Here is a 20,499-nt window from a genome sequence, read left to right on the forward strand (position 1 = left end):
CACCGGCGGGGGCGGGACGCGCCCGCCCGCTGCGGGGAGGGGCCGCGCCGGGGCCCCGGGCGGGGCCGCCCGCAGGTACCGGTCGCGTCACGCGTGGGCTCCGCCGAGGGTCGCGCTGGGGGCGACGCGGCGGGGCTGGGAAGTTGGGGGGGGGGGAGAGACCGCGCACCCCCCCGCGTCCTCGCCCCGCGGCTGCCCGGGGACCGGGCCGTCCCCCTGTTTTGCTGCGTGGGGCCGGGCCCCCCCCCCCCCCCTCCAGGTTTTGCTGCGTGGGGCCGGCCCCCCCCCCCCCCCCCCAACCCGTGTCCCGTGGCTGGTGCTCGTGGGGGACCATGAAGGTGAAGGTGATTTCTGTCCTGGAGGACAACTACATGTACCTGGTCATCGAGGAGAGCACCCGGGACGCCGTCGCGGTGGACGCCGCCGTCCCCAAAAGGGTGAGAGGTGCTTCCCCCCCCCACCCCGAGCGGCCGCAGTCCCACCGTGTCCCGGGTGGGCTGCGAGGTCCCACTCGGGGGACGTGGCGGTGGCCCCAGCGTGGGGTTGGCACGCGGGGTCTGTGCGCGCAGCGGGGTGCATCCGTGGGCGCGTGGAGCGTCCCGCCGGCAGGGCTGACCCCTGGTCAGCCCCCGCGGAGCAGGGGTGGGTGTGCAAGACCCCGCTCCCCCCCCCCCCCCCCTGGGCGCTGCGGGGGGGGGGTATCCATACCCCCCAGCCCTCCCCACGCCTGAGCTGGAAGCCTTGCAGACCCCAAAACAAGCGAGAATGACCCAAAATAGAGCTTTGGAGCGCGTCTCCCACATCAAGTCCCGTTTCCCAGGAGTCGGCCTGCGGCCATGCCGCTGGAGGCAGGCAGGGAAGGCAGCGGCCGGGGTCGCCCCTCGCCACCGTGACCCCCACGGCCCCCCTGCCTGGTGACCCCCTTTGTGCCCCCCCTCAGCTTCTGCACATCGTGCAAACGCCGTCGCGGTTTTTAAGCGTTTGTTGCTGCTGACTCGGACGTTTCCTTCCTCTTTGAGGAACGTAATCAGGAGCAGCCAGAGAGGGTTTGTTACTAGCGATGAATTTTAAGTTGGCGTTAAAAGCCTCCTGGCAGCTGAGCCGCGGGGTTGGCAGCCCTGCTCGGCCCCTCGCCGTAGCGGAGAAGCCGGGATGGGTTGCACGGCCACCGTCTCCCCACAGCGGCAGTGGCCATGTGCACGGCCCGTTCTGCACCTCCCTTCTTATACTGCGAAAGCACGGGCCATAAAATGCCACCGTCCCCGTGGGAACAGTGTGTTCCCATCCGCCTGCTCCGCTCTGCACGACGGGGTTGGCCGTGGGGAGCTGAGCCTTCGTCCCACCCTCATCCTCTCATTGCTCAGCAGTTGTTGACTCTCTTCTCTGCCCTGGTCCACCGGGTCTCTTGCCCGCAGAGCAGTGCCGTACGGGTCAGATCCTGTGCTGGGACGGGCACGGTGGGCGCCGGCTGTTCACAGCTGCGCTGTGCGTCTGTCGCAGCCGTGGTGCGTGTGTCGGCTCCTCTCCGCGCGCTCAGTTCCTTCTGCTCTGGGTCTGTTTCAGTTGCTGGAAATCGTCAGGAAGGAGGACGTGGTGCTCAGAGCGGTCCTCACCACCCACCACCACTGGTAAGCGCTGCCGACGTGAGCTGGGGGCCGGGGGTGTCCGTGCCCGGTGCGGGACCGGGTGCCCATTCCTTCTTCTGCTGACGCAGGGACCACGCGAGGGGCAACGAGGAGCTGGCGAGGCTCTGCCCCGGCCTGCGGGTGTACGGCGCCGATGAGCGGATCGGGGCCCTGACGCACAAGGTGACCCACGACCAGGAGCTGACGGTGCGTGGCCGTAGGACTGCGGGAGCTCAGCCCCCGCGCACGGATCCTGCCCCACGGGGCGGCCGTGGCCGGCGCGGTGTCGGACCAGCGGGGAGCGGAGCTGGGCGATGGCGCGGTCCCCAGCGGTGCGGCAGCGTGCCAGGAGCTAACGGGGTTGGTGCCTGGCCAGGGCCGTGCTCTCGGGCTTCCCATGCCCTGGGGTGGTTGCAGATGCGGCACCGTGGATTCGGGGCTGGGATGGAGCGCTGGACTGGAGGAGAAACCTCGTCCCATTCCCAGCCGGTTTAGGATTGCACTGGGGGACCCAACCCTCTCCAGGGGCCCCGCTGCTGAACGCCGTCAGAGCAGACGCGTGCAACCAGGGACTTGCCCAAACCACCGTCCCCCGGCATGTCGGTGACCTGCTGAGCTCCAGGCAGGCGATGCCGTGGGGCTTGGGGAGGTCCGTGGGGGATCTGTCTGCCTGTTGAGGCTGGGGTGACCCCAGTGGGGTCCTGACCCTCTCTCCCCGCAGTTTGGGGCCATCCGGGTGAGGTGCCTCTTCACCCCCTGCCACACCTCGGGCCATATGTGCTACTTCATGTGGGAGGACGGCTCCCCGGACGCTCCGGCTCTCTTCTCAGGTATCCCAGCCTGCCGGCGCGCACCCTGTGGGTACCGGGGACGCAGGGCAGGCTGCCTGCTTGCTGCCTGTCTCTCCCGATCTCAGCGCTCATGGGGTGAATCCAGCACCTGGGGGCTCCCGCCTGGCACCCTGTCCTCGGGAGTGGGCCCAGGGTCCCTTCTGTGCCCAGACCCCTTTCCCTGCAGGTGACACGCTGTTCGTGGGAGGCTGCGGGAAGTTCTTCGAGGGGACGGCGGAGCAGATGTACACCAACCTCACCCAAATCCTGGGGGCTTTGCCGAAGGAGACGGTGAGTGCCCCGCATCTCAGCCCCAGCCTGGGGAGGGACCCCAAAATCGGGAGGGGGATTGAGGTTGGCACCGCTCGGGAAGGAACGCCTGTCCCCGGGGCTGGGGCTGCAGCGGGACCGGGATGGGTCGGACCCGGCACCAGGCGCACGCGTGATGCCGGGTGCTTCCCGCTGGCATTGCAGAAGGTGTTCTGCGGCCACGAATGCACCGTCCGAAACCTCAAGTTCGCCTTGAAAGTGGAACCGGAGAATGAAATAGTGAAGAAGAAACTCGCATGGGCCAAAGTAAGTGGCTGTGTCTCTGCCGGGGCAGGGGCAGAGGAGGTATTGGGTGCCAGCAGGCTTTTTGACGTGTCTGGTTCCTTGGCAGCAGCGGGATGATGAGGACTTGCCCACGGTGCCCTCTACGCTGCAGGAGGAGTTCCTCTACAACCCCTTCCTGCGGGTCACGTAAGCAGCGCCGGTACCTGGGGGGTACGGAGGGCCCTGCCGCGGGTCAACCCCGAACCGAGCTGGGGGTGGGCAGACCCCAGCTTGGCTGGTCCTGCCCCCAAACTCTGCTCCCCTTTTCCCTCCAGCGTCATCCCTTCTCCCGTGGCTTCATTAGCCAGTGGGAAATCCAAGCCCTGAGAGAGGGGAGGGTGCCCAGACGAGGGGTCCTACACTGCCCAGCACGGGGTACCCGCAGACAAGCCCCCTGTGCCCCCAGCAGCCACCCGGCACAAAGATGTGACTCCCCTCTTGTCCATCCCAGCATGTGCTGGGGTCCCAGTGGGGAGGGGGGTCCCCATCCTGTCCCCCGCGGTCACAGCAGAGCTGGTCTCCTTGCAGGGAGGAGCCCTTGCAGAAGTTCACGGGCAAGACGGACCCGGTGGACGTGCTGAGGACCCTCCGCACCGAGAAGGATAACTTCAAGAAGCCCAAGGAGCGGCCCAATCCCCAGGCCATGCTCGCGTTCGACTGGGGACTTTTCAGCCCCTTCCTCGAGAAGAAGTGAGTGGCCGCAGTGGTGGCTCCCAAAACGCAGCATCCCCATCGTGGCGGGGGCTTCCTGCAGGGGCTGCGTCCATCTGGCTCCGACTTAACTCCCGTAAGACTCGGCAGTAGTTCCTGTCTTTAACCTGCTCATTTTGAGGCTGCTCTGCTTCACTCCCTCCAGCGCCGTGCCCGGCTCCCCTGGCCCACGGGAGCTTTGCTGAGCGCCTGTTCCCTGGGAGAAGGGAGCGCCTGGGTGCCCTCAGCGAGCAGTTAAGCCCCCCCGGCCGCTGGGCTGCGGTTGCTGCTGGTCAGGAGGTGTTTTGGAGGAGAGGACACCCACGCTCGCAACATTCAGGTTGGTGGGTGCAGGAGCTGCCGCCCGTCCTGCAGCCCTTCTCCTGCGGGAGCCAGGGGAGAATATGGAAAAGGTGGGGACCATGGTGCTGTACCCCATGGAGCAGCCGGCACCCATCAGGCTGTAAGGCTCTCCTGCCTGCAGCCCTGCCAGACCTGGGTGCTGCATCCCGCTTCCCGCAGGGTCAGCTGGAGCAGAGCTTTGCAGCAGCCCGCTGACCTCCTGCCTGGCCGGGAAGCCCTCCTGGCTCTGCCTGCTCCGCTCCAGCCGTCCCTGTGCCCTTCTCGGGCCGAGGGCAGGCAGGGACGAGGCGCGGGGACTTGGATGCACGAGCGGAAGCCGGGAAGGGGACCGGTGTTTTCGTTGGCGTTCAGCAGTACCTACCTGGCTCCAGACCTGGGCTAAATGAAACCCTCGTTGCAGTGGGGTTTGGGTATTTTTTTTTTTCCCCTATTTTTATAGTAGGCCAATGTAGAAAAATTGCATAGGGATTTGTAACGCAGTCGCTGATGCATGGGAGCCATCCAAACCACTGAAACTGTGCAGAGTACATTCAGGTGGAGTTCAGGCCTGGAGGAAAGCGTGCTCTAAGCCACTGGCTTTGTAAAATACTTCGCAAGGTGTGACAGTTTTTAGGCAGCAAACAATAATGTGTTGCTATGCATCCATTGCCTCTCTTTTTTTTTTTTTTTTAACCCCCCAAGATAAAAAATTGGAAAACACTTGGCTGAAACTTATATTTACGTTGCCTCATCTTTAGAACAAGAGCTAGGGAGCAGCTGGGCCTCTTCAGCTTGCAGCCTCCAGCCTTCAGTTTGTGCAAAATCAGTACTGTATTTTATTTTATTTAAGTCTGAGAAATGTGCAAAGCTTTTATTTGCAGGTGGTGGGGAGGTGCATCACCAACCAGCAAAGTAGTTTTCTTTTTTTGGGGAAAAAGTAGGGCTTGATGGTAGCTCTGTAAATAGCTGTGAAAAACCCTCTGAAGGGTCTGGGCTTGGGTGAGTCACTCCGTGCCGGGACAGTCGCACGCATCTCTGGTTTCTTCTTTACCTCAACGAGGAGAGTGTGTGCGACTGTCTCGGTGTTGCTGAGTTTACACCCGTTCTGCGTAGTTCAAATGAAAACGCAGAGGAGCGGGTCCTGTAATCCTTTACCGTATGTCGTCATTTTAAAGAGCGTTGATTATAAATTTTATAGCTCCTAACACTGGAAGAGAGTTGACTTCGGGATCTTTCACGTGTGGACTGTGAACTGCATGTGTTACCACTGAAGCCTGGTTTATGGCTGTTTATTCCCTTGCTAGAAACTAGACTAAGGTTTTCTTTTTTCCTTTTGTTAAGTTATAGTGTTAGAATTTACTCCCTCCCACAGGAGGGGAAGAATTAATCCTGCTGCACAAGTTGCCTCGGTACTGTCGCCTCAAAGTTACTCAGTTTAAGTGTGATGGTACAGTTCATAGATGTTACCTGGGTGTTCCTCTGGCAGTGTATTTATACTGGGAGCAGAGATGCACCCGTGTGTGTTCGGGGAGGGTTCCAGAACTAGCGCCGAGTTCGCTCACATTGATAGCAGCAGCATGCAGGCTGGGAGAAATTCAAGCTGTTCTCGATACCATGTCGAGAACAGAAACCTGGGAGCATCTGTAGCAGCCGAGGTCTTGGTATGTTCTGGGCGCAGAGTCCTCTGATGGCTTTAGTGGTGTGCATGTTGGTAACCTGGTAACTGGAGAAGAGACAAAATGCAGACACCCCCCCCCATTGTTTAATCTACAGCTAATTTAGCTTTATTTTTTTGTGCACTTCTGGCCTGACGTGCATGTTCTCAACAGAAACAGAATGCGTTTCTTTTGCACTGATGTACAGAGTTTATGGTCTCAGCACTTCAGCGTATTGGACTGACTTTACATTAGCAGTGGTATCTCTTGCTGTAGATAAAAATTTTATGGTTTAGCATAACACTGTGTGTTATAAATCTATGCATGGAAAAGGGCATTCCCTGAAACTGCCAACTTGCTTGTAAAATGAATAGGGTGGGGTGGGGGAAGCAGTGGGAGATTCTTGCCTTATGAACACTGTGAATTCACTAATTGATCCGCAACACCTGAAAAATGTAAAGCTTTTAATTAAAAACATTAAAAACCCCCCTGTCTTTTACACTGTTGGCTTACTTTTAACAAAGACTGGAAGAAGCTTTGAGAAGGACACAGGCAAGTACTGCCAGAGCAGCTGTTAGAAGAGGCAGGTCAAGGTCTGGCAGCTTTGCTTTTTGACAGCCCTAAGCTCAAGGTCGGCAGTAACTGGGTGAGGGTTATCTTTGACGAGGGTCCGGGCAAGGTTTCAATCTGGGCTAGATGCAGTAACCAGCTCCATCTGTTTGTATTGACTCTGAAGGAACAAACCAATGTGGCAACTTTGGTTTTAGTTTTCGTCCACTTAACTCTACTTTCTGCACTGTCCTTTCTTCCTCACATAGCAGTAACTGGAAAAAGGAGAAATATTGAAGTGATTCAATAACGTGATTCTTAAGTTCGTATTTACTTGCAGCTACAGTGGTCACAAGGAGAGATTCCCCATCTGCCAGTGTCCCTTCCTCTTGAGTTCAGGTACAGCTGCACATCCTCCCACTACCGCCTTTGCCTCCCCATACGCATTGTAACTCCAGGAAAATTTATTCAGATTAAATAGACCAAACAGAGTTATTCATTCAGTTGTTTTTCTGTGAATAGTTCTGCAAATACCTGTATGTAAAATTACAGATAGCAAGACCGGCACACGTCATCTCCAGTAACAGAAGACCAAATCTGTTTCACATCCATCTGTCTTCTGGCAAGGCATCGTAATACACTGCATTAAACCAGATGTGTTTTTACTAACCTCTTGGATTGTTCTGATAAACTGCTTGTAATGATTACATCTCACAGCCTTCTTCTATTAACTTTTGTAAAGTAACACCTTTCAGAGACACCAAGGACTTTGTCCTTCGTTGGAAAGAAAGCTAGCAATAAATTCTTACTTGAAACACTGTAAAAAATTGTTTTATCTGAATTTAACGATATTATCCATCAGTAACTGGCTGTTGAGGATGGGGTAGATGTGACAATTCTGTGACACTCCCTACTGTGTATTTAGGGAGGGAAAGAGAGAGACGTAATTGCCCACAGTTATAGACAATTGTTATAGTTAAAAAAAAAAAAATCACTCTAGCTTTTTTTTCTTAATCATTCATTCAAGTCACATTTCAGCAGGCAATAAAACAGCCCTAGAGATGATGCTTCTCACGTGATCCCAGGCTGCTGGCACCCACCCCCTCTGACAGGGCAAAGATACTGCAGCTGGAGCTCAAGGGCAGTGGAATGGAAAAACAGAACCAAGGTCTAATTAGACCATTTATAACTAAATGAGGATGTCCCGACAGAGACAGCCATAAAACTTAGCGCTGTGAAAATACAGCAAGGCCTGGACGAGTAATACTGTCATGTAGCATAAAGCTTATCTCAGTGAGGCTACAGTCTACTGCAAGCCAAATCCTTCAGTACCTTGAATTCCTCAGTTCTGGTAGGAACAGGGTTGCAAAGGGAACGCAGATTTAGTCCTTAAAGACTGTGTGGAGGCTAGGATGCATTACTGCTTCTTTTGACATGTGTTTTAAGTCAGCATTTGGTTTTTACTTACATCACTTCAATAATTATAAAGCTGTAGGAATTAATATTGTCTGCCTATATGCACATTACCTTCTCATCCCTAACGGGAGTCAGAAATTGCCAACTCCCCGTGATGGCACAGAACTTTAGCTGTCTTTTGAGAACCTTAAATACAATTGAGTTAAAAAGGCACTGAGTATCTGTGTCTGGGCTTCACAGTGTCAGTCTTCACCATTTGATGTTAAATCCAGTGCTTGTTTTCTCCACTGCGTGGTACTCTGTATGCAAAGTTTTCGCAGCCTTTTCTGACTCCACACCACCCAGCCACTGCTCATACAGTTCATTTACAGTCCGGTTCTTCTCTGGAATTTCAGTCTTAAGAGACTCATACAACCTCTCAACTTGCTGAAGCTGGTCCTTGCTGGATTCACCATCTAGCTTGATCTGACCACCTCCATTTAAACAGCCTATGTGCAACAAAGTGAGAAAATGTCACAAAGTTTGGAAAGCGCTTCAGCTTTATCAGAACCCCCCCCCCCCAACTACAGTTAATTTACTCTGCACCTGCAAACAGTTACAGAAATGAAAACACCATTGTAATTGTGGTTTACTCCCCAGTTATCTAACAGGAGCAGGGCAGGCTGCAGCCCTAGAGAGATCATTGGCCCAGCGTGCCCCAGTGCTAGTTCAGCCTGCTGTGACAGACAGCTGCCAAGTCAGGCTGGGACGTGCCAGGGAGACGGAGGCAAGAAGCAGCAGGGAGCTCTGGCTCTCATCTTGTGCCTCCAGAAAAGGGGCAGAACACAACCTCGGTGAGAACAGCCTTGGATCTTGACTGAAGGTAAGATAAACATGCCTGGGATAATGTTCTGGGTTTGCTGTTGGGGTGGAGGTGCACTATGAGTTGCCCAAAGCAGTGTCTTGGTGCTGAGCAGCCTTCTGGGCTGGGAGTTGCATGGACCCTCGGGGAGAGAACGGTTGCTCAGAGAGCCAAGAGTGGCAGCTCAGTATCCCTTCAGGCTGGGTTCAAGCTGCCCGTGCTCTCTGCTAGCAGATTCGAAGGGAACCAGGAGGGAGAAAAAGGAAGGCTTGCACAAAGTGGAAAAGGGAATAAAACAGGCAGAAAGAGACTTTCTTCACCAGCCATAGCAAGTATTCTCTAAAAGCGTAACGGTCAATTTTGTGCAATTTTAGAGGAAGAATCTCCTCATGTACCAAACAGCTTGGAAAACCAGGAGGATCTCCTTAAAAGCACTACTTATGCAAGTTCTGCGCAATGGAATTTAACTGTGATTACTTAAATCCTGAAGAATTTACTTCTAGGTAGGAAAATATACACACAAACAACTCTTGAGATGTGATAATCACAGCATCAGAATTTCAGAGTTTGAAGGCTTTGCCACAACATTCAGGATGTGAGAAATTGCCCATTGTTCTTATGTTTTAGGTATAGTTTCATATAGCTTCTTACAGCTAAGGATTCTAACAGTGAAATAAATCCCTGTGCAGTCTTACCTGATGGGCAGGCCATGACTTCAACATAGTGATAGGGCGATTTCCCTCGTTTCAGCTTTTGCACTAAGTTCTGTATGTTTCGAAACCCATATGCCAAAGCAAACTGGAGCACGACTACTCCATCCTTCTCCAGTGTCACCTCCTGGAAGTCCTTGTTTCTGAGGAACAAGAGCAGAGAAAATGCCTTATCCAAATTAACTTCTATTTTAAACTTCAAAGAGCCCTGTGCTAAAACAAAGTTCTTTGTGAAATCTTATTCAAGAAAGCTGTCCTAGTTCTTTGCCACCCAAACAAAACAGATGAAGGAACTAGCTTACAGATCCTTTTCCACTCTTGTTTGAGGACCTGCCACCTGCACTGAGTTTGCTGAAGAACACCTGTGTTGAATAAATCCTTAAAAGCTAAGCAAATGGAGCCTAAACAAAAGTTTCATTGTGATAGGCCTTCTGAGTTGGCTTCAGCCAACTCATACATTAGTGAGGCCACTGAGGAAACTTTTAAATTGCAGTGGGTCATAAAACCAGGGAGCAAATCATTATTGAAGGCTTCCAGACCCCTAAGGTTAGTGGAAATACCTGTTCCTGATAAAAGAGTAAGTAATTTGATTTTTATCAAGTATTTCATATTGAGACTCAAGGGGACTGTTTCTAGACTGATTCTCTAGACCAGGGAATCCTAAACATAAATATTGCTAATCAGGGATATAATTCATTACCAAGGGTACATTTAATATTATAACTGGGAAGCAAGAAGGAATCTCAGCTAAATGAGCCTCCATGCCTAAACTCAAGTGACTTGTTTTCTGTCTTACCACAACATAGTTAAAACAGAGCCGCAAAGCCCTGACACAAGATTTTCTGTTCTGTGATAGTTAGATTAGTAACGAATCTACTTTATTGGTCTGACTGTAGGTGAGGAAGCCTAGATCCATGTGAGCTCCGTCTTCTAAATTACTCTAGAAATTGTCTGCAACTTGATACTGAGAAAATCCATCAGGCCAAAATAAAGTGTGTGGGTGGTGAAGGGGCTAGAAGTCTCCAAGGGAAAGGCTGTGTGGAGCGCTGGCTGATTTATTGCTCAGCAACTGTGGGAGTGAGGAGCCAATTCCCATGCCTTTAAGTAAAATGTTTAACATTGCAAAGAAAGTTTCAGCCTATCAGCAAGATAACAGCATGAACAGAACAGCAATAAAAATAGTGCTTTCTGTAGGACTTTAAACTTCTTACTTTAAAGGTTTGTACTGAATTGTATCCACTTGAATTCCAAAGAGCTCTTTGGCTGCATGCTTGTATATGTGCTCCAAATAACCACCAGAACCACCTCCCGAGTGGCTAGTGAGCTCCTCTTCTGCAGCACTACTAAACCTGGGGGAAGGGAAGAAGGAAGCAGTTTTGGGGGAATCTTTTTTAAAACAGAACAGCCAGCACAAATGCAAAGGTCCAGGGGACTCAAAAGCAACAGAACAAGCCACAGACCAGCTCCCTTTGAGCTCCTAGCTTTTCCCTTTCTCCTGGGAACCAACTATTTATAGCTTCAGAGCCCAGCAGACTTAACCCTGTGCTGCCTAGCATCCTTTGGGTCAAGCTCAGTGGAAATACTGTCATGTGTCACAAGGCCTGACCCATGCACTGCCAACTTAAATCTTCACGTATCAAAAATATGTTTGGGAATGTTTGAGTTACAAGGGCAATTATCTGACATGCATATTTTGTTAGCTTCCTGTTTAATACCTCTACAAACATCCTGGGTTACACTTGGAAATGGGAGAAGGGAAATAACGAAGCAATGGTGGTATGGGTCTGTGCAGCCTAAGCTTCTCTTGGAGAACACAACGTAGCAGAAGTCCCGTCTCAGCCAAGAGACATCTCATCTGTGCTAAACCTTTTCTGCAACATCAACAAAAGCAGAGTTCATTACTGAAAGCTCTAGTTCTGTGTTACAACACAATTTTTGACACCAGCTACTTTAGATGTGGTTGCTGGGACATGAGAGAACACTTCAGGGAGGTATCAGTGCTATGATCACAAGCCCAGAGAGATTAAATCCATGTTTCTGTGGTTTCATGTGCTTAAAGTTATGTAACAAAGGTGAACAAATCTAACGATGCCAGGACATTTGCTCCGTACATGGCTGTCCTTGGTGGGATCCTGGTTCAAGTTCAACACATTTTTGGTGTTGAACAACGATGTTAACGTAAGTTCTGTAATTCTAGTTCTGCACAAATAATTCCATCTCACTGACATGCCAAAACACAACCAACTATTCAGAGGTCAAGAAAATGTTTCCTGAGAATAGCTCACCAGATGGAAGCCACAACAATAGCTTTTGTTATGAGAAAGCAACAAGATGAGGGATCTGCTTATAAGCACTCATCAGGCAGTGACACTTGTATTCTCCTACTAACAGCTGCATAAGGGAAAACACTTGAATTCAGGCCAAACAGTTTCAAGTCAAATCGAAGATGTTGCCTCTTGCAGATAAAATCTTAGCTTTGGAAGAACTGCAGAAGGCAACACTTTAGCCTGCAATCACCCTCAAACTATTTTTAATTTGATCTTGTTTACAGGAACTGAGCTTCATTAACAAAATGTTTCAGTGTGTCTGGCCTCACGTACTGCTATTCTCTTAAAATGAGGCTGCCAGTAAGCTTCAGTGTTGGCCTGGAGCAAACGGTTATACCAGCAAAAGTCCTGGGATTTCTGGCGGTTTATCTCATTCTTGCTGCCAAATGTAATAACCTCTTAATGGGCTTTTCCACGTGCTGGAGGATAAAGCAGAACAACAGCCATTGGACTACTTATGTGAACGCTCCAAGTTCTGAGGAATACGTGCCGTTTGTAACCAGTCAATTTACTGAGTATGTTAAAGCTAGCAAAAGGTTATAGAGGCACTTTATCACCACAAGCATGAGGCCTGGTGCTCAGAATGTACTCCTAAGAAGTTGGCCAGAGATTTTTATCAAGTAATTAGACATTCAGTTCTATGTTATAACTGACACTTCCATAATGTCATTTCCTAAGGGAACCCAAACACTTCAGAATCTTTTTTTCTCCCCAATTTTCTGTTAGCGGTGTAACAATAAAGCAGATAGAACAGAAGTACTTGTTTAGATGGGCAACTTTTGAAGTCGTATTTTTGGAACTCAACCATGCAGACATTTACTACAGCTGAGGATACTCTTCTTTTTTGATCTGAGAGCAATCTGTGCATACACTATGTCAGAAAAAGATACTTAATCCTGGAAAAAGTGTGCATAAATAGATCTGTGCTAGTAAATGTGTTATGTGAAACCTACACCTACTGATCCACTGAAATGTAGCAGAAAGAAACCGAGGCTCTGGGCACGCACATTATTTTAAATCTCTTTTTTAAATTAAGTATCCCTTACATGAAAGGGATTGGACAGCAATAGACCGTCTCTATCTCACATTCTCCTTTTCAGAAGCACAGGAGTGACCTATGTTTATAACAGTTAAAACTAATTTAGGAAATAGGCTGCACGTAAGGACGCTTCCCTTCATAGCTGTCAACACACACGTGCTGATGAGACAATTCTTGAGCAAAGACAGCCAACGGCACTTGGCTGTACTAGAAAGACTTGAAGCCTATTTAGAAATAAACCAAATTTCAAAACGAAAGTGTCACATCTGCAAGGGGTACAGCTGAAAACAGACTAGTGTCACATTCTAATCATGCGCTAGATGCTGCATATTTGGGGTATCAAAATCTCTCCTAAAAACTTAAGGAGTCTGAGCTGTAAATTTTTGAATCATACACTTTACCATCTTTTATAATTTTTAAAGGTTGCCACGCATGTAGACTTTCTGTTTATTAATGTGCAAAGTTCTACAAAGACATTTCTTTTAAACTGAAGAAAAGAATGCTTTGGTTTAGCGTTCAGTGCGGAACCACCACTGCGTGTCAATTTAGATGAGTAAAATGTGATTTTAATGTTTCCGTAGTTACTTAGATCTCTGTGCAGTTGTCACTTAACCAGATGTTACTTTTCAGTTGAAGCAACTAAAGTCTCATCTGGTTTGCACATGTTTTAGATTTTTTTTTTTTTTTTTTTTTTTTTTTTTACAAACAGAGACTCCTAGAGATTAGTTGAGTGACCTAAATATTTCTTATTTATGCTTTAATTCTGGAATCCTTACAGTAGCTCTGATAGCTAGCAACAGAGACAAGCAAACTGAGTACAGTGCAATAACAGGCTTTGTGTTAGCAAACTCTTTTATCACTGATCTAGATTCTTTCACTTTTCAAAGTTTGGAGGTAGATTTTTGTGGGATTCCACCAGCTATACTGCGAGTGAGAGTAACTGAAGTAAATGACCGTCGTGCAATTTGTACTTCTCTGCACAATTATTTTGCCGTTACACTCTTACAGAGCTAATTCTAGCAATCCTGCTGATTTACAGTGAGAGCTGCTAATCCTTGGACAACTAAAATCTAGAACAAATAGTTACAGGTTCTCCAAAAGTGGAAATTCATCAATACTCTGTAGATTAAGTATTTTAATGCACATTTGTACTGATTCAGTGATACAAATCAAATGCAAACACATGCAAATTCTGTAGAACAGTAGTGGAAAGGCAAATTCTGTTGAAGAACTCTATAAATACTGGATGAAAAAGAATATGACTGAAGATGCAGATGAAATTTTGTTCTTACATGTTATCCAACGGAGCAGGATCTACATCTGATAGAGATACTCCTTCTTGTTCCAACAACTTTAGCACTTCTCCTAAAACAGATCCACAGACATAAAAAGTTCTTATTTTGGGGATAAAGGAAAACAAAATCCATAGATCAGTATATAAGACTGCATCTGCAATTTTTACCAGGACACGAGCTGCATTATTAAAGTGTAATTATACAGCAATATCCATACACTGCACCCTCTATTAGAGACAAAGGGTTATTAAAACTAGCAAACACCTTGCTCTGAGGCTTCCAGGTATTAGCTGGACTACCTCTGGCTCTGCTTACCTGTGGTGATTACACAGTCCACATCACGAGTTTGGTACTCTTCGTTGAAAAAGTCCGGCCTTGAAGCCTCTAGCTTTTTGTCATAACAGGGCATCACTGTTACGTGGTATATCTGGTCAGGTGTTAAGTGCTGGAAGAAAGACAAAGCTGTGCAGTTGGATTGGCCAGTATCAGACCTATCTCGAGGGAGGTGTTTTCCAGGTATGAACAAGAATGATGAAACCAATGCCACCATGTCTCTGGAAATACTCCCCACTATTAGTGAACGTTTTTTTTTTTTATATATACACACGCATACATTTATATATACATTAAATTATTTCTCTAATAGAACCTAATTTTAGTTTATAGCAAGTGTCAGCAGTGTGGTCTTTTACAGGTTTCCCCTCCACCTCCTTTTGCTAGTGCAGATGATGAAGACAAAGTCAGTCAGTGAGGTGAACTCCTAATTATGTAGTTAGAGAATATACTTCCTCCGTAGTACTAAACCCCAGCCCCTGCATCAGCAACTAAGAAATGATCTGGAGTCACACAAAAACCTCATGACCATCCAAGAAATAAGCACAGGCTGAGGAAACAAGTCATTGACTCAAGGCCATTGTTTCAGTATCTTGTGCCAAACATTCTTAGTAGCTGCCAATTTTTGTAACAAGTATGCAGATGTCAGCATTTACTTAATGCAAGTGTTAAACCACTGCTCGTTAATGGACAATAAATCATACAAGCAGAATTGGTGCTTAAGTTTCTTACTGGACAAATCTAGGCTATCAGTATAACTCTAGTCTTCAAATATCAAGTTTACATTTGGAAAGATTCCAAAGGTTAAAGACTGAGAACAGAACTAAGTCAAACTGAAACAGAACATTAAGTTGGGAACGAGCAAGTAATTTTTAGACAAGACATGATCTGCACGTATGCGCTGACTGAAGTTTTGTCTTAGGATAATTTATTTTAAGTTATTCACCAACTTTAAACAACATGAAAATACCACACACAGACAAGATGAGAGCACAAAGACACTGAAAAATAAGTTTCTCTTGCCTTTCCAAATAACATGCCGAGGTTTTAAGTAGTCCATGCAGCATGTGCTTAGCATTACTGCCCTAGTTGCTAACTTCTTGTTAGATAAAATAAAAGTGAGAAAGATAATGCCTTTGCTGGCTTCTGCAAGATAATTTTTACCTTTAAACTCTAATGTATAACATGTAGCAAAATAAAAAAAATATTAGGTTAAAGCGTTCAATTTTAGCAGTTTGCCATTAAGCATAGTATGCTTCAGACCCTTACCTGCTGTTCTGCAAAATGGCCCTTAATCAAGGACCCCATGACCTGCTGTGGAGACTTGGTGGTACTGATATAAGGAATTATGAAACTGCCATGGGTTTTCTCTGCATAGCAGATCCAACCTGGTAAGAGTGTAATTAGCAAATTAAATTAAAAAAAAAACAAGCGGCCCTTCACTCTGCCCACCATCACCCTAACCCCAGGCTTAGTACCCATTAATAACCATTTTCAGCCTCACTTCAGCCCCAAAAGCAAAGGAAGTGTAACAAAAAGCAAAGGAAGTGTTTTAGAGATCATTAAGTAACTGTATAGATCACTACTGCTATTAACACCAAGATCTCTTTGTATTGTGAAGAGAGTAATCCTCTAAGTAAATTTATCCATTTAAATTTTCTAGTGTACTATTCGTATGCCATTTTATTATTTCCATAACTAATTTAATACTATACCTGGACAGGCAGAAGCTAGCATTGGCAAAGCCTTTTTGTCTTCAGATTGCTTTCGAAAGCGTTTTACAAACTCTTGTTGGCTCTCCAATAGGCTGAAGTTTCTTGAGAAAGTTGTATCAAAAACGTAGTGGACACCTAGGCAGTACAGCATCTGTGTTAAAATTCACAAGACAGATAGGGCAAACTACAACAAAAAGCCTCCAATCAAGCCGATTCAAACTGCACATCTTATTTACAAGTATCAATCTCTGCAGTTCAGACTGAACCTTTTTCCCTAGCACGTCAGCACAGTAAGATGAGCAAAACTGACAGGAGGACTGCAAATCTAAAATTTAAAGTTTCTTCCTTCCATCACTGCAAGTTTATTATGTGACTGAAGTTGCAGACAGTTTGCATTTTAGCTAATGCCAACTGTGAAACATTATGAGTCCATGAGGAGGTTAAATCACATCAACCTTGTGCGCTCATAACAGTTATGCTTAACATATACCCCAGTAGTCCCCTCTGTGATTAACAGAATGCAATACCACACTTGCCTAAACTCTTTAAGAATGCAGTCAACTTCTTTGCTGTTTCCAGAACATCCATTTTACATCTTGCAGCTAGTGAAGCTCTGGATTGTGGCGAAACAGAAACCACCACCAATTTCTGTTCATTGGGAGTGGCAGTCTTTGGAAAAAAACAAACAACAACACTGTTCAGACAATATTAGTACGGCACATGCAGAACTTTCAGGACACTAGAACATCAGAAAGTGTCTCCCAGCTTAACTGTGAAGTCAGTAACTTACTACATGAAAGGTCCTTTCCAAACCCATGATTACTTTTTAAAAATCGGAAAAAACGCAACAGTGCACCAAGAACGTCCTCAGATCTCTGAAACTAATTTTTATGTGCGCTGTTTCCACACATGCTTCTGCAGAAACATCATACCAATCTATTAAGACTTTCAAACTCTGCAGCCTACCTAGCCATGACTTGTGACCTACCTTGTTAAAAGTTAGCATTTTGCAGAGCTCTTCGTGGCTCTGTTGAGTGATTAAAACACTCTCTGCTGATGTAATGCAGCCACTACAAGCTAAACAGTCGTTCAGAGTAATTTTAGCCTTTTCCAGTTTTTGTGCTCCTCCATCCTGTAAAGAAACAGATTAGACTCAGTTCTGATCACAGTGTAGAATTAGGTAGCAGTTTTCCCACCTTTACTATATTTAGTAACAAAGATGTTGCCCTTTTTATGCTCTTGGTTTATCATTAAAAAAAGTAGCTTTTATTTTTAGAAGGATGAGGAGGAAGACAAGTATCTTTGAAGTTTGCTGGTTTTAATAGGATTATTTGGCACGAAGATGCAAATATGCTGAGGAACTTCAGGAAAATTTTAGCAAGACCAGGAACATAACTTTTCATCACATACAGAACATTTGCTTAGGCCACAACTATTTGTGCTATCTGGTGGGCTAACATTGCTCCAAAACACTGAAATTATACTATCCCAGAAGCAAATAGGGCCTATCTCGCTTGGTTTTTCAACTTGTGGATGGCTGAAGACTGGGGTAGCATGGCTAACATGCTACAGATTTTAGCTGCTATTTTAACCACAAAACTGTAGACCACAGAGATCCTAAGCCTTTAAGCACCGATCTCCAGTGCACATTGAATATTACCCTGGAGAAAGCATGCCAGCTTTGTCACCTCTATCAGATGCTGCTCATGTTATTGAATAGTACTGGCACTGTTTCTTCACAGGAACTTGAACTTCAATCCTTCTAAATAGATTGTGTAACCAGACCATAAACTCGCTAACATTTTTAATTGATAGTGAGTGTTCTGCAATCTTTCTGTGTACAAAACTTACATGGACACTGATGGGAAAACTGTATGGCAGCATATCAAAGACAGTGTGTGGCTTGCCACTGGAAGGAAATATTTTTCACAGTATTTGACCTGAATAAGTCAGTTTTCCCATGAGACTCTCCTCTTGAACGTCATTTCTCAATAAAGTCAGAATCAGACCGAGCAATTAGGTACTACTAAATTAAAATTTTAAAATAAGAAACCAGACTCCTTTGGAACTGCTGTATCCCCCTTTTTTTAAGTCAAAAGGTCATCATCTGGCTAAAGTTAAAAGCACCATTTCTAGACGAATTCCGAGCTTGGTTAACTAAGAAATGCTAACCTTTTCTCTGTAAACTGGAAAATTGTTCTGCAAAACTCGGCATTAATTTTGGAAGCAGGAGGCTTATGAACTCTGCAGGCTATTTAACAAATAACTTGAAATATTATTAAAAAAATCAGGGCAAAATTTAAGAGTATCTAATTGAATCTCTTTGTGAGTGAGCACTCTGCTGTATGACATAATGCAATAAGAAAAGACATTGTCGCAAATAATCTAGGAATTGCTAATACCTAAGTATTGATGGCAAAATAGACTTCTCAGCTTATGTGCTTGTATACTGAAAATCATCACTAATTAATGTCAGTGTTTCAGAGCATAAAGGACTGACACAAAATTGGAATTACTGCTTATAAAACCGGGTAATTAAAAAGATGGACTTTGGAAAAAAGATATGAAAATGCTGACAGGAATAATGACACTTTTCTAACATCTTGGTCCTCTTTGAGGCATTAAATAGCTGTAGACTATTCAAATACTTAACAATACACTCAGGTTTTCTGGATATTTTACACAATAATGAAGAAAAATCACACATACCTGATTGATCTGGAAATAGCTTCCATCTGCTTCAATTCTGATCTTAGCTGCTGCTTTTCCAGGCTTTTTTTCCACTTTTACAGGTTTGATACATTCCTGAAGGAGAAATAAAGCCCGAAAGTGAGGAGATGAGCAATGAAGAGGTTAGATATAATAGAAACTAGAATGATCAAATGCAAACACTAGTTCTAGAGTGAATGCCGCTTACTCTCCCTTAAGCTATGCTGGATTTACTTATGGCATCTATAACCACCAAGGGAAAATGTAAAAGCAAAAACTTCTTACCCCTTTTTTACAGAAGGAACACTTTTCCAGCATCATACCAAAACCAGAAGACAATGTTGCCGTTCCTTCTGAAGAACACAGCTATGCTTTACAGAGCCTTGAAAGGAACAGAAGCTTGCCTGCACAGTCCTCCTTGCTAAAATCTTACAGATGATCCTGCATTCTTCATTGCAAATTTTAACTGATGGAGGCGTGGTCACTACAGTCAACATGTGGCTAGTGCCAATGAAGTTTCATTTAATGTCGAAAGGACTCTGACGACCTCAGATGGACTGCTTCCAGTCTTCTGTATTGTTCTATGATGAAGTCTCAAGGGTGTTTGCGTTTTGTGCAATTTTTACTGTTTAGGCACCTTATGACTCCTTGTCCTACTTCTACAGCTAAGATTCTCTCTACATTTTACCGTCCTTGCTCTGCCAACATATGCAGGTTCCCCCCCCCTAAATTAATCCAGCTTTACTCCATTTTGCAAGATTCGGAGACTAGCAGAAACAAGTCATTATGATTCTTCAGTTATGCTCACCGAATAAAACAAACTATGATCTCTACTTGAAACAGAAAAGCAGGTTGCATTATTTATGTGAAAGACTTCACTAGGAACCCCAAGTGCTGCAAGGAGAGTTAATAGGGTTTGCTATGCTCCATTCCACTGATCTCATTTCAGGATAGTTCTTCTGCTGTACTTGTCAGCAAATACATCTGGGATTACTATTTTGTACTTTTGCTAGTGCCTGAAGACTCTGAAGAGAACAGTCTTGACCCGTCCTTGCTGCTCATTCCCACCTCTCTGCCACCTGCTCCTGTACACTGGCACGAGCATCTGTGTGGATGAGCAGTGTGCAAGGAAACTTGTTTAGGCTTAAACTTTTTTTGAGGGGTCTAGATTAACATTTACTAGGGCAGTTTCCAGATCGGGGTGGGAACGACCGAATGGCTGCTGGGCGAAGGTTTTTCTCTTCAGCTGCTTACAGAGGCTTGCACCTCAGCGTTGCCGCCCTCTCCATTCCCTGCACGCTGGCTGGACGTAGACGGCGAGGTATCTCCGTGCTTTTTCCCTTTTACCGTTGTATTTAACAGCACCAGAAGGACGTCTGACAGGGCCGGCCTTGGCCCCTTTGCCCCCGTGCCCGCCGTGCCGCCTCCCTCACGCTGCCAGCCCGAGGGGGCCCTGCCCAGGCCGAGAGCTGCCATCCCGGCCGGCGGCACGGCCAGGGCTGTCACCCACCTCCCTCCCCTCAGCGCCATCTTCTCACCCTCCCCGGGCGGCGCTGGCAGGGCCGACCCCGCGGCTCCCGGGGCGGAGGGCAGGGCCGGGCCGCCCCGTCAGAGGGCCGCGGCCTGTCCCCCGGCCCCGACCCTGGCCCTGGCCGCCCCCGGCCCGTACCCACCTGGGAGGGCCCGATAAAATCGTCCAGGTCCGTCAGCTGGAGCACCCCGCTGAAGGGAGACGCCATGCCGGCCGCGCCGCCGCCGAGCGCGGCAGCCCGCTGGAGGGGCGGAGGCTGCCACACTGTCGTAAAAGGGCAAACGCCACACTGCCGGAA

General features: G+C 47.3%; 2 protein-coding genes and 1 long non-coding RNA gene across 4 annotated transcripts; 2 read left to right on the forward strand and 1 right to left on the reverse strand.

The window, feature by feature from the left end:
• Window positions 1-46: 46 nt before the first annotated feature.
• Window positions 47-6,220, forward strand: HAGHL (hydroxyacylglutathione hydrolase like). 2 transcript variants are annotated; one of them, XM_030001737.2, is made up of 8 exons: window positions 47-437; window positions 1,564-1,628; window positions 1,715-1,832; window positions 2,347-2,455; window positions 2,643-2,746; window positions 2,930-3,031; window positions 3,117-3,196; window positions 3,578-6,220. In XM_030001737.2, exons 1-8 carry the CDS (start codon window positions 333-335, stop codon window positions 3,741-3,743), a joined length of 849 nt encoding a protein of 282 aa, XP_029857597.1. In that variant the 5' UTR covers window positions 47-332; the 3' UTR covers window positions 3,744-6,220. The 2 variants fall into 2 exon arrangements, with proteins under 2 accessions (XP_029857597.1, XP_040976164.1); XM_041120230.1 differs by having other exon boundaries at window positions 206-437; window positions 3,120-3,196.
• Window positions 6,221-6,597: 377 nt separating this feature from the next.
• CIAO3 (cytosolic iron-sulfur assembly component 3) lies at window positions 6,598-20,454 on the reverse strand. Its single transcript, XM_030001736.2, has 11 exons — window positions 20,344-20,454; window positions 18,671-18,766; window positions 16,950-17,093; window positions 16,498-16,630; window positions 15,962-16,096; window positions 15,516-15,634; window positions 14,229-14,358; window positions 13,911-13,983; window positions 10,464-10,601; window positions 9,238-9,395; window positions 6,598-8,189 (listed from the first exon to the last, which is right to left on the reverse strand). The coding sequence occupies exons 1-11, from the start codon at window positions 20,407-20,409 to the stop codon at window positions 7,951-7,953; spliced, it is 1,431 nt and encodes a 476-aa protein (XP_029857596.1). The 5' UTR covers window positions 20,410-20,454; the 3' UTR covers window positions 6,598-7,950.
• LOC115335686 lies at window positions 8,188-19,503 on the forward strand. Its single transcript, XR_003921496.2, has 2 exons — window positions 8,188-8,563; window positions 18,969-19,503. It is a non-coding gene; the product is annotated as an uncharacterized LOC115335686 (long non-coding RNA).
• Window positions 20,455-20,499: the final 45 nt, after the last annotated feature.

This window comes from Aquila chrysaetos, chromosome 25 (assembly GCF_900496995.4).
Source record: "Aquila chrysaetos chrysaetos chromosome 25, bAquChr1.4, whole genome shotgun sequence".
Taxonomy (NCBI): Eukaryota; Metazoa; Chordata; class Aves; order Accipitriformes; family Accipitridae; genus Aquila; species Aquila chrysaetos.